A 14,079-nucleotide genomic window follows, 5' to 3' on the forward strand; every position below is an offset into this window, starting at 1 on the left:
CCCCAGGAAAATATTTACCAGACATTGCTCAAAGCGTACAACATAAGAATAAAATCAAAAATTAAAAACTATGGGTTGATTCAATCGAGCAACAACCGTGGATCCTTTCGTGGCTATCTTATTCAAAACATGTTGACTGCACGTGAAAGACCAGTCAGTAAACTCAGATGACTTGTTGAAAGATAATGGTCCGATAAGAATTCAGTTATAGGTCAACATATTTTAATTACAGACCGGGAAACGGAAAATGACAGGCACCTGAATTCGTCCTCATTTTATTCCCTTACGTCCGTCGGACGCAGAGCACATGAGAAGTCCTTGAACGTAACATTTGTGTTCAGGCGCGCTGCACTCTGCGTCTTGTAGTTTACTGCAGTCTTTCAGCACTCTGAACTCAGCACGGCGAACGAGAGAACTACATTTCCCCTATTTCCTCGGCACCGCCCCCCTCTAGACTGGAAGCACTGCTGATAGCACGTAGGCACAACTTCTGATACTGTTTTGAGGAGTTATTAGGTACGCATTAATCGGGAACGGCCGCCACGCACTTGGACTTGAAGCGGGTGTTACTCCTTCAAATGGCCACCATTGTCTTTTGCTCGGTAAACAAAACGGCTCAGGCTGCAGCGAGACGCTGTTTGAGTTCACGTTTGAAGCGGCTTGCCAGTTCAGGAGAGCCCGGTCTGCGTTTATCCTCCACTGCTCACGGCCCGCCGGTGACTTTTCTCCCGGGAACGAGATGGTTTTCCAGGGGTACCAGCGTGCGGCTGATGTCCCACGGGGCCGCGGGCAGGTCGGCGGCCGGGCGAACCAGAAGGGGAGCCCTGGTGCTCAGTGGAGCCGCCGCAGTCACGGCAGCGGTGGCGGGGTTTTTGGCCAACGCTAACCACTTCCAGCGCGCAGAGATGGCAACGAGAGTCTCCCACGCCGTTGAGGAGAAGGAGCGAGAGAGGGGTATACTGGAGAGATGCCGGGAGTTCATGTCTCTTCCGGTGACTGATATTAATGTGCTGCAGGGGAGGAAAGAGGAGATGCGTACGAGGATGGAGATGTTGATCATGGAGACGCAGGCCGAGTTTTGCAGAGCCCTGGAGGAGGTGGACGGTGGGACGTTCAAGGTGGACCGGTGGGAGAGGAAGGAAGGTGAGGTGGACTTGCCTCATGGTACCCTCAGAAGTTGGATGACAGCAAAACGAACCTATTTGCATTTTACGCACATTATCAGAGTTTAAAAAAAAAATTAAAAAAAATCTCCAAGCACTGGTTATCAAGCATGCTGCATGGTTTTGTGCTGAGAATAACAGATGCAGACAAGAAACAAAACGGCTTGAATTAATCTTGTGTTTTCATTCATTCCTTTCTGACCCTGTGATTCTGTGTCAGGTGGCGGAGGAGTCAGCTGTGTGATGCAGGATGGAAAGGTGTTTGAGAAGGCAGGAGTCAATGTGTCAGTGGTGTTCGGGAACCTGACCGAGGAGGCTGCAAAGCAGATGAGGAGCCGAGGAAAAGTCCTCAAAGGGAAAGATGGTAAGTCGTAATGGTCTGGTATTTGCATGATTTTAGCGTGTGGTGGCCAATCCTTTTACCTGGCACTTCTCTGTTGCACCTATTAACACAGTTCTGGCCTTTGTACTTTACATTTGTTGGAAGAGGCTCTGCATGACAATGAAACATGCCTCAACTGTGTCTATGCTAGAGCTTTTACATTGCACTCTCTTGTTTTCTTCCAGGTAAGCTGCCATTTTGTGCCATGGGAGTGAGCTCTGTTATCCACCCCAAGAACCCCCATATTCCCACTGTGCACTTTAACTACAGATACTTTGAGATTGAGGAGGAAGATGGTGAGCGTCAGTCCTTTATGACAGCAGTTGTGTCTCGGTGTCAGTGACACTATTGAGTATGTGAATGAATGATGACCCTTGTCTCCTTCCTCCTCGTCTTCGTGCGCGTTGCAGGCTCGAAGCAGTGGTGGTTTGGAGGCGGCACAGACCTGACTCCAATTTATGTTGATAAAGAAGATGCCTTTCACTTCCACAACACCCTGAAGGACGCCTGTGACAAGCACCACTCGCAGTATTACCCCGACTTTAAGAAATGGTACATTTTTTTATTACTCCTGTGTTTGTTAAACTCCACATACGTGTGTGTGTGTGTGTGTGTGTGTGTGTGTGTGTGTGTGTGTGTGTGTGTGTGTGTGTGTGTGTGTGTGTGTGTGTGTGTGTACTTCAGCACGTACGCATTTGTCTGCCTGATTTCTGTTCATTAGTGTGTGTGTGGATTACAGTGGGTGTCGCCTCACTGTGGGAGCTTGATAAGAGGAAGTCTCTGCCTAAAATCTCTAGATGCAGAGAAACCGTTGAGCCTTGACGATAGCCAGTAAATGACCGGTGTGGACATGGAGAGGATGGGCGCGGTTTATCTGATGTTGCTTTTAATAAGTAAAATCATGTCAACTTTATTTGAAGAACAATTTAAGGAATAATCTGACATTTTGAAAAATGTCCTTGTCTTCTGGCTGAGAGTTGGATGAAAAGATTGATACCACTTTTATTTCTGTCCATTTAAATATAAACGCACAGAGATAGCCGCTGGTTAGTTTGAGCTCAGCTGCAGAGGTCTTTCCTCTGCCTTCAGTCTTTACGCTAAGCTAAGCTAACTATGTTTTAGCTTTATATTATGGGCAGCGGTAAGAGTACATCTAAACTCACATTTAAATTCCTTGTTTCAATTTTACGTAGCTCTACTTTTATTAACTTTTGATTATTGTCTTTACATCATTTATTGAAATGTATGCTTGGTTTTTTATTTTTGTGCACCCATAGCTCTGTTTGAAGTAGCTAATAGACCCCGTGCAGGTAGTTCCTCTCCCTGTTTGTGCGATTGAATGTGCAGCCCGACGTAGAAAGCGAATCATTTTGTAATCCCGTTTTTTTCTGGTGTCCAGGTGTGACAGATACTTCTACATCCGCCACAGAGGAGAGACTCGCGGTATAGGAGGAATCTTCTTTGACGACGTGGACTCCCCGAGTCAGGAGGAGGCTTTTAGCTTCGTCAAGAGCTGTGCCCACACTGTGGTGCCCTGTTACCTGCCCATCGTATACAAACACCTCAATGACACCTTTACAGATGAGGAAAAGGACTGGCAGCAAGTACGACGGGGAAGGTGAGTACAAGACGCGCATATGAACTGATGGCTATGAGCGAAAATGTACACATCCTTTATTTGCTTTTGCTGAGAGCAGATTTTATAAGGAGGTCTTTTTTTATTTTACAGCCCAATTAGTTCAGGGTCAGTAGTTCATTTGTATTTAATTGGCTAAAGCCTCATATCGCACTGCTTTTCCGCTGCACCTAAAGCAGTGTCTGCTGATCTATGTTCGGACTGACACAAGAGCTGATGTTTACGAATTCATTTCAAATGAGATACTAATAAAAAGATTTTTTTTAATTTATCGTTTTACGCTTGACTGCTCTGACTGGTTCAGTTTGGGTTTTTGAATGTCTGTGACATTTGACATTTAAGTTCAAGTTCAATGTGTGGGTGCAGGTAGGAATTGGAGCCAACATGCGTTACAGCTTGTTAATAGTTGCAGTGAAACCAAAGCAGGCAGCCTTCTCCTGCTCTGACACTGGCTCATTGTTTTTACTAAGCCTGCTCCTCGCCTCCACATTTCCATGTAGTAAATAAACAAGCCATTTCACTGCACTCTACTTTGGTTCGTTTACGTCAACTACTTCTACTTCCAGGCGCAATATCATTCGTTTTAGCTTCCAACATGTGAGAATTGTTGACTTGTCTGTGTTCTTTCTTTCGTGTTGCAAAGTTCTGATGGAAAGACTTTAACGCGTTAAGTGCTCTGAGTTGACTTTTATTGTTATTTGACGATTATATATGAATAAGATTTGAATTGAACTGAATTGTGGCAAGTCATGTGGACAAGACTGATAATGAGGATACCGAGCTGCGCATCACTTTTGATATACAATGCAGATAGTCAATCAGGACGACATGATTCTGTGCAAAAGATTGACCATCAACGTAGTTTTAGCATCTCTCGTGCTTTAAGTCACACCTCACTGGCATCGTTTGATCAGCTGTTTAAGCTGCGATTTTCAAACTCGATCTACTTTTATAAAGACTTCTAGCGTAATCTCAGACTCCATGCAGAGCCTGTGTGGTCTGATGATGGTGCAAATCCTGGCAGAGTTCACTGCCTCTGTGGGGAATCATCTTGTGAGAGACTAACGACACAGGGGAAGTTTCTGAATAGGAAGAAGTGCAATAGTTTGCCAGGAACTGAGACGGTGATTGGATGGTTGAGGTGAAGTGGGACAAAGAAGAGGCTGGATCAGAGCGAGTGGTATGAATGAGCCCTGGCTCGGTCTCAACAATGAACGTCGGTAAACTTTGATGGTGTTCATGTTTTGTGGCTTTGCAGCTGAAAATGTAGATACATTTGAATTGGATTGTTAGCGTGGTGTGTTTATTTGTTAATCCTGAAAACAGCATCCCGAGCAGGTTTTAAATCAAGTGTGCTTTCACAGGGTACTTGAAATACTGTAAAAAGAACCGAAAATATGATGTTGACGTGTCTTGACTCATTTGCGGCTGTGTGTCTACAGTTGACGTTGTGTTTGTTGCAGATATGTGGAGTTCAACCTGGTGTACGACAGGGGCGTGAAGTTTGGCTTGGCCACGCCTGGCTCCAGAATCGAGAGCATCCTCATGTCGCTCCCTCTCACTGCCAGGTAAGCGCGACACTGGTCTGAAGCAGCGGTCGTGCCGCTCTCGTGTGACGGTAGCAAGCAGTCTGTGTTGCTCGGTAACAGACTCCCTCCTTCATCCTCAGGTGGGAGTACATGCATGAGCCCGCCAAAGGTACCCGGGAGGCTGAGATGCTGGAGGTGTTACGAACCCCCAAGGAGTGGGTGTGACCACGGCGTTCACAGGTTTCCATGTCAATATGGACAAAACATCCAGGAAAGCCGTCTTTGTTTTATTTGATAAAGGTCTGATCTGTTTGATGAGAGCAGCAGAATTTAACCCTGCGTTTACCAAAATAATATCAATTTGCATTGCAATTGTCTGAGGAGTTTTGCGCCGGTACTTTTCTCTTTCTCCTGTTTACAATTTTTCTAATCAGCCTTGTTAACCCCTTTATCACACATTGAACGTAAGAATGTAATAATGAGACACTGTGTGTGTTAGTGACTGAGCTCTGTGCCATTGCAAGTAAAGCAAGACCAAATAATATAACTTCACAGGTGACCTGCTTTGTAGGTGATCTCACTCTGGTGATGTGCAAATGTTTGTGTCAAATAGTAGCTGTTCTTTTTTTCTTTTCTTTTTTTGCCTGTGCTAAATGTAGCTTGCTCTACTTGAAGCTGTCGGAGCTCTAGTCTTTTCTATTTGGCTTTAATGAACCACTGAAAGGGAAAATAAGAACAAACTGAGCCACTGTGTGTTTATCTTCGTCACCACTGCTATCCAATGTTAATAAATCTAGTTTTGACGTCCGAGTGCATCCGCTAACAACAATGGATTATTTTAGACGAGGCTGACTTGCTCCCCGCTGAGGCCCATTTACGATGTGGTTGGTCATTCATTTCTGGTTAATGAGTCCCCTCCTGGTTTGTTTGAACAGCCATGAACAATACTTGGATTTTGGATCACGTTCCACTGAGAGGATGAATGTGAGTCAGAGGCCAGGTGGTGACTACAAGACAGAATAATGTTTCCAAAACACATCCTCTCAAAATAAGTCTCGGGTTTTTACGCCATTTGTCCTAATGATCAACATTTACGCGTTATCTTTTTGTTCCAGCACCGGATAGAAAGTACAACCGAGTTAAGTGCTCAAATCGGTGACCCATGTTAATGGCTTTCCTCAACTCGTGATAAATGTTTATCTATTCACCCTTTTCAGTTAATCTTTGATCCAGTTGTTAGAGACTGCAAGACGCTCAGCAATGTATTATTGTGTCGTTTGTGAATAATGCTCTTTCACAGAGTGCAGGAGGGAGAAGGAGAACTGCAGAGCAAGTTCAAATGCTCACAAAACACAACTGATTGAAACGTGTAGTTCATTTTAGGTGTTTTATTACAAATAAATTCAAGCTTTTGCACAAGTCGAGGATTTATAACAAGTTCCCTTGCATTTAATGTTATATATAACATTTTGTTTGATAAGGCATTGTAAAAACAGGGCTCTGTAAGTAACGGTAAAACAACTGACCTAACCAAAATGGCTAGCCCTACCAGCACAACTCAGGTCAGTGTCATAGCAAGTGCCGATGTTCACAGGTCGGCACACAAAAAAGTACAATAATAATAATAATCACTGCTCAAAGTCTGAGGTGTAGACAGGAAATAAGTGACATTTATCAGTGAAAATTAGATATATTTGGTTTTAGAGTGTATGCAGCAACACTGCATAAAGAATATGAGCACTTTTCTTCACAGGATTACAATGACATCGTTATTGCTATGAGACGTCAAACCACACTGTCCTACTTTTCATTACACAGCTCACTTTAAGCCTAAACACAAAGTGCCTTCATTTATTCACAACCTACTGTACTATAGTTACATTAGTACCAATGCATTCCTATGCAGTAAAAAAAACAATCTCATTGTGAGTTTCACACATACAAACTATATACATTTATATAGAGGTGCATTACACATGCTAAACATGGACTTTATCCGTAGTGATGTTAAACACAGAATCTTCCCTCGATAACTCTTTTGCCAAAGCTCCTGTCTCTGCTGCTTTCTGTCCCACATTCTTGTGCAAGTCACTCCATAACTAGTGAAAGTGGTACAGCATAAGACTTTGTAGCTCTTCACATCCAGAAGTTACAGTTGGTTGAGGGGAAAAGGGACGAGGGGTGTTTCACAGTTAAAGCAGGCTCTGAGCAGCTGTCAGCGGCCCCCCATGTGAACACGGGCCGGTGATCCCTGACCATCAACAAACAGTGCAGAGACCGATCTGACCTCGTGTACAGGCCGAGCTGCATGCATTACCAAGACATAAGCACATATGACACGCGTATACAAAACGGCGCCCCTTTTATAACCGGTGGCCTCATCTCAAATCTTAATCTCCAGAACATTCACAAGTGTACACTGACGTTGGACCGATGCATTAGTTTGGCACCTGAATTATTTAAACCTGCATTAAAGCCTATTTTTTGATACCAACGAGGAATTAAATTACTGATAAAGTGGAGTGATGACGAGTGATTCTCCACCGAGAATCAACACCCAACTCTGTGGCTCTATACCGTTGTTATGTTTTTTTAGCCTGAACATTTACTGTTGTCTGATGCTCTTTTTACCTCCACTTACCATTTACATTGAACACAGACAAGCCAGGGCTGCCTGCCCAGCACGAAGCAGCAAAGAGCTGAAGTACATGACTGACTGGTGAAGAATCATTTTCAACAAACTAAAGACTCAGATATTTTTCTTAAGAATTAGTCAATTAAACCAGAGCTAAAAGGTAAGTATTGAAGTTGGATTAGTCAGTTGATCACAGTGTGTTGAGACTAAGGGTGCTGAATATGTGATCAGATAATTGGTTGCAATCAGATTAGCTATGTTTTAGATTATTTCTGCTCCATGTTGGGTCACAAATGGCTTAATGCAACTTTAATTAGGCTGGAAATTTATGTTTTATGGTCTAAATACTGTTTATGAATATTGCAATGCAAAATTTAGCAAAGCTTTGCAATATACAAACTCTAAAATGGAAACCATAAATACTATTTTTTAACAACAAAGTGTTCAAATTCAAAGATATTAAAAAAATAGGTACAAAATATTCACGGTTGCCCACTCAAGTCTAAAAAAAAAATAGGCACGAACCTTCAATAAAGCATCAGCCCAACCTCCATATACACAGAGTAGTTGTCCTTCATGTTGGCAATAAGAACCATTTTTCCTTCATGCCACATGCAACATTTGTTATGCTTGCTGACTTAAATGATCTGCTACAGTGTGCCAGCATAGATGCAACTTGAGGAGATGCAGCACAGGTGTAGACTGGTTTTGGTATTGCAATTTCACTTGCTTCTTCCTGCTCTCACTTCACCTCAATGACAAAAGGTTAGTGCAAATTTCAACATCGCTGGCTCCGGGATTTGATTGCATTAGTCCACGCACCAGACAGTTAATAGTGTTTGTGTTGAATGGGGAAGGCTGGTGATACCACAGCAGTAGCACTGCTAAACAAAAAGCTGGTCTTAGTGTGGTTAGGGCTTTTGTTGGGGTGGTAGTTAGAAACACGCTTACTTCCCTTGGCCACCGTTGACTCTAGCAGAGCTGGTGTTGACGATATCCTCATACTGTGGCGGGGGCTCTGTCTCTATTTGGACGTCTGTGTGGCCCACAGCCTCCTCATAAGATGGCGGCGGATCTCCGGCACTTCCTCTCCCCGACGTGAGCTCGGAGCCTGGGTAAGCTGGGCTGCTGTGGACACTGAGTTCTGTTTGGTCACCGTGGTGGTAATCCCTCCCCCATTGGTCCATAGAGACCACAGACAGGACGTGGTTGTGATGCGAGTGTCCCAGGCTGGGGCTGCGCTGTGAGCGCTTACGGGAGTGGCAGCGCCACACAGTGATGCCGATAGCAGCGATGATGAGCACAACCAGCAGCAACGGCACGATCAGGTAGAGCGAGTGGACTCCGCCCACCACCGTCTCCAGCCCTCCAGATGGACTGCTTTCCCGCACATATTCCTCCCAGAACCGCCTCTGCAGACAGTAGGGACAAAGTCACGCATGTTGTCGAAACCACAAGATATCAAGAATCAAGATAAGGTCCAGTGACATTCATGCCAGCTGCAGTGTAAACATGATGACAAACAACCGTTTCCTAAACTCAAGCTCAGTGCGCACACACACTGCCCACTTTTTGAATATGTTTTATCTGGATTACTGCAACACAAAGGGATCAGACAACAACACCCAAACAAAAAGAGACCACATGATTGTGCACATCCATCTGCGTGACTTTGCTCTCTGGCCTCTCACAATGGGTTTACAAATACGCCTCTAGCATGCACTGGGCTCTTCCTGCCGATAATAATCACTTCCTGAAAAAACACCCACATTCCACAAGCTACCTCTCTTGGCATAGGATTTCACTGTTAGACACATGAGACCCTGCAAAACAAAACTTTGGATTTGTATTCTTATTACAAATCGTGGGTTTGAGTTACTCAGCAGTAGTAATATTGATTTGTGGATTTTTAGCTCCACATGGGTGTCCTGTTTTCAGAGATTTCCAGCCAGCCAGTCATCTACAGGTCAAAATAAGAATGAATCAGGATAATGAAGCACAGGATAACGGAGTTTTTGAACTTGCCTGTGGGTAATTGTGTTATGGCCGTTGCTGCTTGAAATTGCTTAATTTAATGACCCCATGAGCTGCAGTGAATTTTTTTGCCTGACCGATTACAGGCCTACCGGGAAACCCGACAGTCGCTGACTGCCTCAAACCATATAATGTTAAAAAAAAGAAAGAAAAAAAAGACCTGTCCTGACCTGTGTGGCAGGTGTTCTATTGTGCTCTACTTTTCTGCTCCTGTGTGTCGAGTTTTCAGGAGAGAAGGGATTATTTGTGTCGTGTGCCCCTTATTCTCTCACCGTCTTCTCTTCATTCTCGAAAGCTTCGCGGGCCTCCTCGTAGGTGCAGACCTCCTCACGGCACTCCCTCTGGATGTTGCCCTGCTTCATCTCCTCCAGCAGGAAGTTGGCCCTGCGCAGCCGCCGCAGCACCGAGTGGGCCGCGTCTGCAGGCAGGAACACTGGGAGGAGGGCAGCGGGAGGTGGGGGGGGGGGGGGGCAGAGACAAAAGCAGTGAATGGGGTGAAGGATATAAGATTATGAGAAGTGCGAGAAGAAGAAGAAGAAAAAGAAAGCATGGCTCAAGATTACCAATGGAGACAAGAAAATGAGACAGAAACAAGAGAAGTAAGGGTGACTCAGTAAGCGGAACAGCATGGGGGAGGAGGCAAAGCGGGAAGGAATTAAGCAAAAATAAAGTGTTGAAAGTGAGGCAAAAAAGGACAGAGATGCAGAAAAGAGGAAGAGAGGTGGGGACTGAAACAAAGGCGGCAGAGCTGAGCCCAGCGCTGCTCAGTGCCCACATTTCTGCATAAAAACAAAAGCTCCTTTGATTTAGGCAGCCGTCCCTACGCCACATAAGAGAAATTGGGAGAATGAACTTAGAGAGACAGAGCGCCCCTTTGTTTCAAACACCCAGAATATATACATAAACTCCCAACAGAATTTGCTCACAAGATGCCACAACATGCCCTGGGAATGTGTGATATGCGACCAAATTAACAAGTAATGGCGCCTGTGCATTTCAGAACCTAAAAGGTTCATTATGTAAAATTGAAGTCCTGTCCGATCGTACCGTTTGGTACGTTAAGATTCAATAGTGAGACAATGTAGCGTCCAGTCTGCTCTCATAGTTTAGGCAATTTGGTTGAAGTTAGTAGTTGGCTTCTTATATGTGATTGTAAAGTTAGATTGTTTGGAGCCAGTAGTGGATCACCTAAAAAAATGGCAATCAGCTCAGCCTGTAGTTTACGTGACAGCTTGCTTATCTGTTCTTAACAAGACCATAGCAACAAAAATCAACCACAGCTAAACTATATATCGACCGCGTTTAGTTTAGTTTTGTACGGTATGTGTCGCCATTAGTCGCACGAAAGATCCATTTCGATAAATAAAGTTGATAAATAAAGTTTCCTCATTGTGGTAGATAGCTCAAGGACAAGATGCTATTTCTACTGATCTGAACTGCACATCCGCAGACAGCTAACTTACTAACACTGTCAGTAATGTTACACAATTATCTTCATAGGCAATGAGGAAAAGTTGCGAGTTCAGCACCAAACTTTCTCTCCTCGCCAAGAGCCGTCTCTGGCAGCAGAAAGCACCACCAATGTTCAATTCTATTTTGCCGAGTTTTCTGTTTCATTGAATCGAACACGAGGCTCGTCTGCACTCGTTTCTCTTCCTCTCCGGTTGGACTGAGGACACACTGGACAATGCAGGGACTCATCGTCGCCCCTAGATATCTGCACTTACATGTCTTTAACATAACATGAGCAAATTTATTTATTTCACATTTTGTGGGCACTTTTAGGTAAGTTTAAAAAAAAAAAAAATTCAACTAAAACTTATGAACACTACATTTTCAAAGGATGTGATCTTCACAAGTCCTTATAAGTAAAAGAAAAAAAAATTGAACACAATGCAGGAAAACAGGAAATTCCCCTTGGGAAAGAAGAATGGGAATTGTTAAAGGGTCAGATTCCAACGACAAACTTTTGTGTGACTCAACACCATAGTAAAGAAAAGAAAGAAAAAAAAGAGAAGAGAAGGGTTTGTGATTAAATGTATGTGAATGCATGTGCAAATCATGAGTAACGTGTCTATAAAACAACTTACCAGTCCCCATGATTCCTGCGGGTCTGTTTGGGGTGATTTATCTGCACAAAACCAAACAAGCATTAATGTACAGCTTTGAACCTGCTGATACAAGTCAGACCATAATTCACCAAAAAAGTCCCCCTCTAAACAACTACACCCTTTCCTTGTTTCACTCTTAAGATAAAAAAAATATATATATATATATATATATAAAAGACTCCTTTGAGTTTAACACAGCAACAACATCCCAATAACCTTTGAGAGACTGAGAAGGAGGTCATTTCAGACCAACACTTTGAAAACAATTTACTTGGAAAGTAACTCCAAGTAAAAAGCGTGATATAATGGAAGAACAGCCGTATCAAATCTCCTCCGTCTGGGAAAAAAAACAACAACTCTACTTTAATATTATTAGAAGACATTTTTTTTTAGAAGCCAGGCTTTAAGGGCGTTGTTGTGCTGTGAACATGAGACATATTTGACTGAAGTGACAGTGACCAATGGCGGCTGCGGGGCAGTGTTGCACATGGATGTTACCGGAATCCTGTTGACCAAAATAGACGCCCAGCAGTGGAAACGTCCCCAACAAAGCCCCCCGCCGCCCCGTTACAACAATGACCAGAGACACTACGGAAGGCTTCGGTCACCGATAGCTGGGCTCCACCGCGGCTATTCTCGTCCGCAAAGGCTTATGTGTCGGGTCGGAGCTGGTTAGCGCCCCGCCGCGTATTGACAAGCGGGGGGATGATTTGTAGGATCCGTGCGCCTCCAGCTTCAGATAAGATTTAATGAGCAACACATGATTCAAAACGGCCGGATTTGCAAACGGAGAGGTCAAGGAGGAGTCCTTGATATTACAGGTTTCACGTCATGTCGAAAACGTCTATTACTACAGACATAAACTTCTCTTTACCTTTTTTTCGTCCCCAAAATGCGCATTAGCGATCCCTCTTCTCCTCTGTTGCCCCAGAGTTGCTATGCAGAACGCGCAGGCGCACACAGCTCTGTTTGCGACAGAGGCCTCGTTAAGGGCCCTGCCTCCTGAGTTAAAGAGACACTCCACAGTGTGAAGACGAGCACGTTAACTTTATGAACTGCATTTAACAGAATGTCAGCAATCACAGTGATTTTCTTAGTGTCTTGAGATAACAGTGCTCAAATTTATAAGTACTAGGAGCAAAATGTAGTTTTGACATCTAATAATATCATATATAATATCAGTCATTATTAGGTTATTAGTAGTAATGCATCAGTGTGTAAGCAGCATGTTACTGTTGTAGCTGCTGCAGGTGGAGCTAGTTGAACTACTTTATATCCAGTTTTATAAACATGGACAGCAGATACATGTGAAGGGTTGTCAGATGATTTCTGGGAGAGGGATGAAGGAAGGAAGGAAGTTATGATCCACAAAGTTTTTTGACTTTTTCTCTAATCTTTGGTTTTGGCAAGATATTGGATTATTTGAAAATGTATTGAAATTAAACCATGCGAGAAGTTTAGAGGGGGGAAAAAACACGATGAAGTGAAGCTCTTAACGACTCCTAGACATCTGAAATGTGACCCTAACTACACACTGATGTTTGTGAGACGTCAGAAGTCAAACAGGTTGTAAAGCACTTGCTTAATCTTTAACAATATGTTGTATTTTAAAAGCTTGTTGTGTTAGGCATTGTCTCAACTTGCAGCTGTCAAATAAATGTAGTGGAGTGGAAGTATAAAGTAGCATTAAATGAAAACACTGAAGTACAAGTACCTCAAAATTGTATTTCAATCCACTAAGTAAACCACTGTTTTTTGTGACCATCAGATGTGGTTCTTTACTGTCATCTATAAATGTCAACAGTGTATATGATATCAATAACTAAACATATATATATTAAACATATATAACCAATAAACTAAATACAAATAGATGACAATGTAAAAAAAAAAATCTAATTTCAGTCACTTTCTTTGTGTGTATTTCCACCAAATTTTGCACTGCTTGATTTCAGTTGAAATCCTGATGATCAACTAAACTTTTGTATTTGGTTTTTCTATTTCCCTGTTTTTCCCTGCAGAAATGATTTACCCCCACCTTCTCTCTTTGTCGCTAAATTTGTTATAGTTAACTGCATTCAATTATAAAACAAAATGATCAGGTTTGTCCATTTCAGTTCGACAGACTTTCAAGTGGACATCAAACTCAGTGGAGAAATGTAAAATATTAGACTATAAAGAAAATACTTTTTGGTTTAAATTGTGATGATTATGATGTTGTGATATAACTATTATATTGTGCAATAACAGTTTAGTAGTATTAAACACAAAGCTGTAAAATTTTCAGTTTCCAATTCTAAACTTGGTTGTAAAAGCAAAATACCCTCTTGCATTGAATTTAATATTAAATTTGATAACATATTTGCCTGATATTTATGCTCTTCTGCTTTAATTTTGGTTTTGCTCACATCATCACATTTTCCTCGACAGAAGAAGAGACAATGGTTAATTTCAATTTCTTTCCACATCGTTTAACTTATGATCGATGTTCCATGTCAGTCAATTTGAATACTTCAATCTATTGCAAGCGAATGGATGTATGGTAACTCCACTGCAGTATAATAACACTGATTAGTTTTGTCATTGTGT

The 14,079-nt window shown here is 42.8% G+C and overlaps 2 protein-coding genes across 2 annotated transcripts; one reads left to right on the forward strand and one right to left on the reverse strand.

Moving 5' to 3' along the window:
* The first annotated feature begins 445 nt into the window (after nucleotides 1-445).
* cpox (coproporphyrinogen oxidase) lies at nucleotides 446-5,525 on the forward strand. The gene is made up of 7 exons (XM_069694764.1): nucleotides 446-1,143; nucleotides 1,384-1,527; nucleotides 1,731-1,841; nucleotides 1,956-2,097; nucleotides 2,945-3,163; nucleotides 4,645-4,749; nucleotides 4,851-5,525. Exons 1-7 carry the CDS (start codon nucleotides 579-581, stop codon nucleotides 4,933-4,935), a joined length of 1,371 nt encoding a protein of 456 aa, XP_069550865.1. The 5' UTR covers nucleotides 446-578; the 3' UTR covers nucleotides 4,936-5,525.
* Nucleotides 5,526-6,083: 558 nt separating this feature from the next.
* On the reverse strand, nucleotides 6,084-12,428 carry prrg1 (proline rich Gla (G-carboxyglutamic acid) 1). Its single transcript, XM_069694765.1, has 4 exons — nucleotides 12,367-12,428; nucleotides 11,470-11,511; nucleotides 9,652-9,812; nucleotides 6,084-8,757 (listed from the first exon to the last, which is right to left on the reverse strand). The coding sequence occupies exons 2-4, from the start codon at nucleotides 11,477-11,479 to the stop codon at nucleotides 8,293-8,295; spliced, it is 636 nt and encodes a 211-aa protein (XP_069550866.1). The 5' UTR covers nucleotides 11,480-11,511; nucleotides 12,367-12,428; the 3' UTR covers nucleotides 6,084-8,292.
* Nucleotides 12,429-14,079: the final 1,651 nt, after the last annotated feature.

The sequence above is a fragment of the Brachyistius frenatus genome, unplaced genomic scaffold (genome assembly GCF_029030835.1).
Source record: "Brachyistius frenatus isolate BFR_SWC_R1_liver_20210118 unplaced genomic scaffold, ASM2903083v1 Contig_18, whole genome shotgun sequence".
Classification (NCBI taxonomy): domain Eukaryota; kingdom Metazoa; phylum Chordata; class Actinopteri; family Embiotocidae; genus Brachyistius; species Brachyistius frenatus.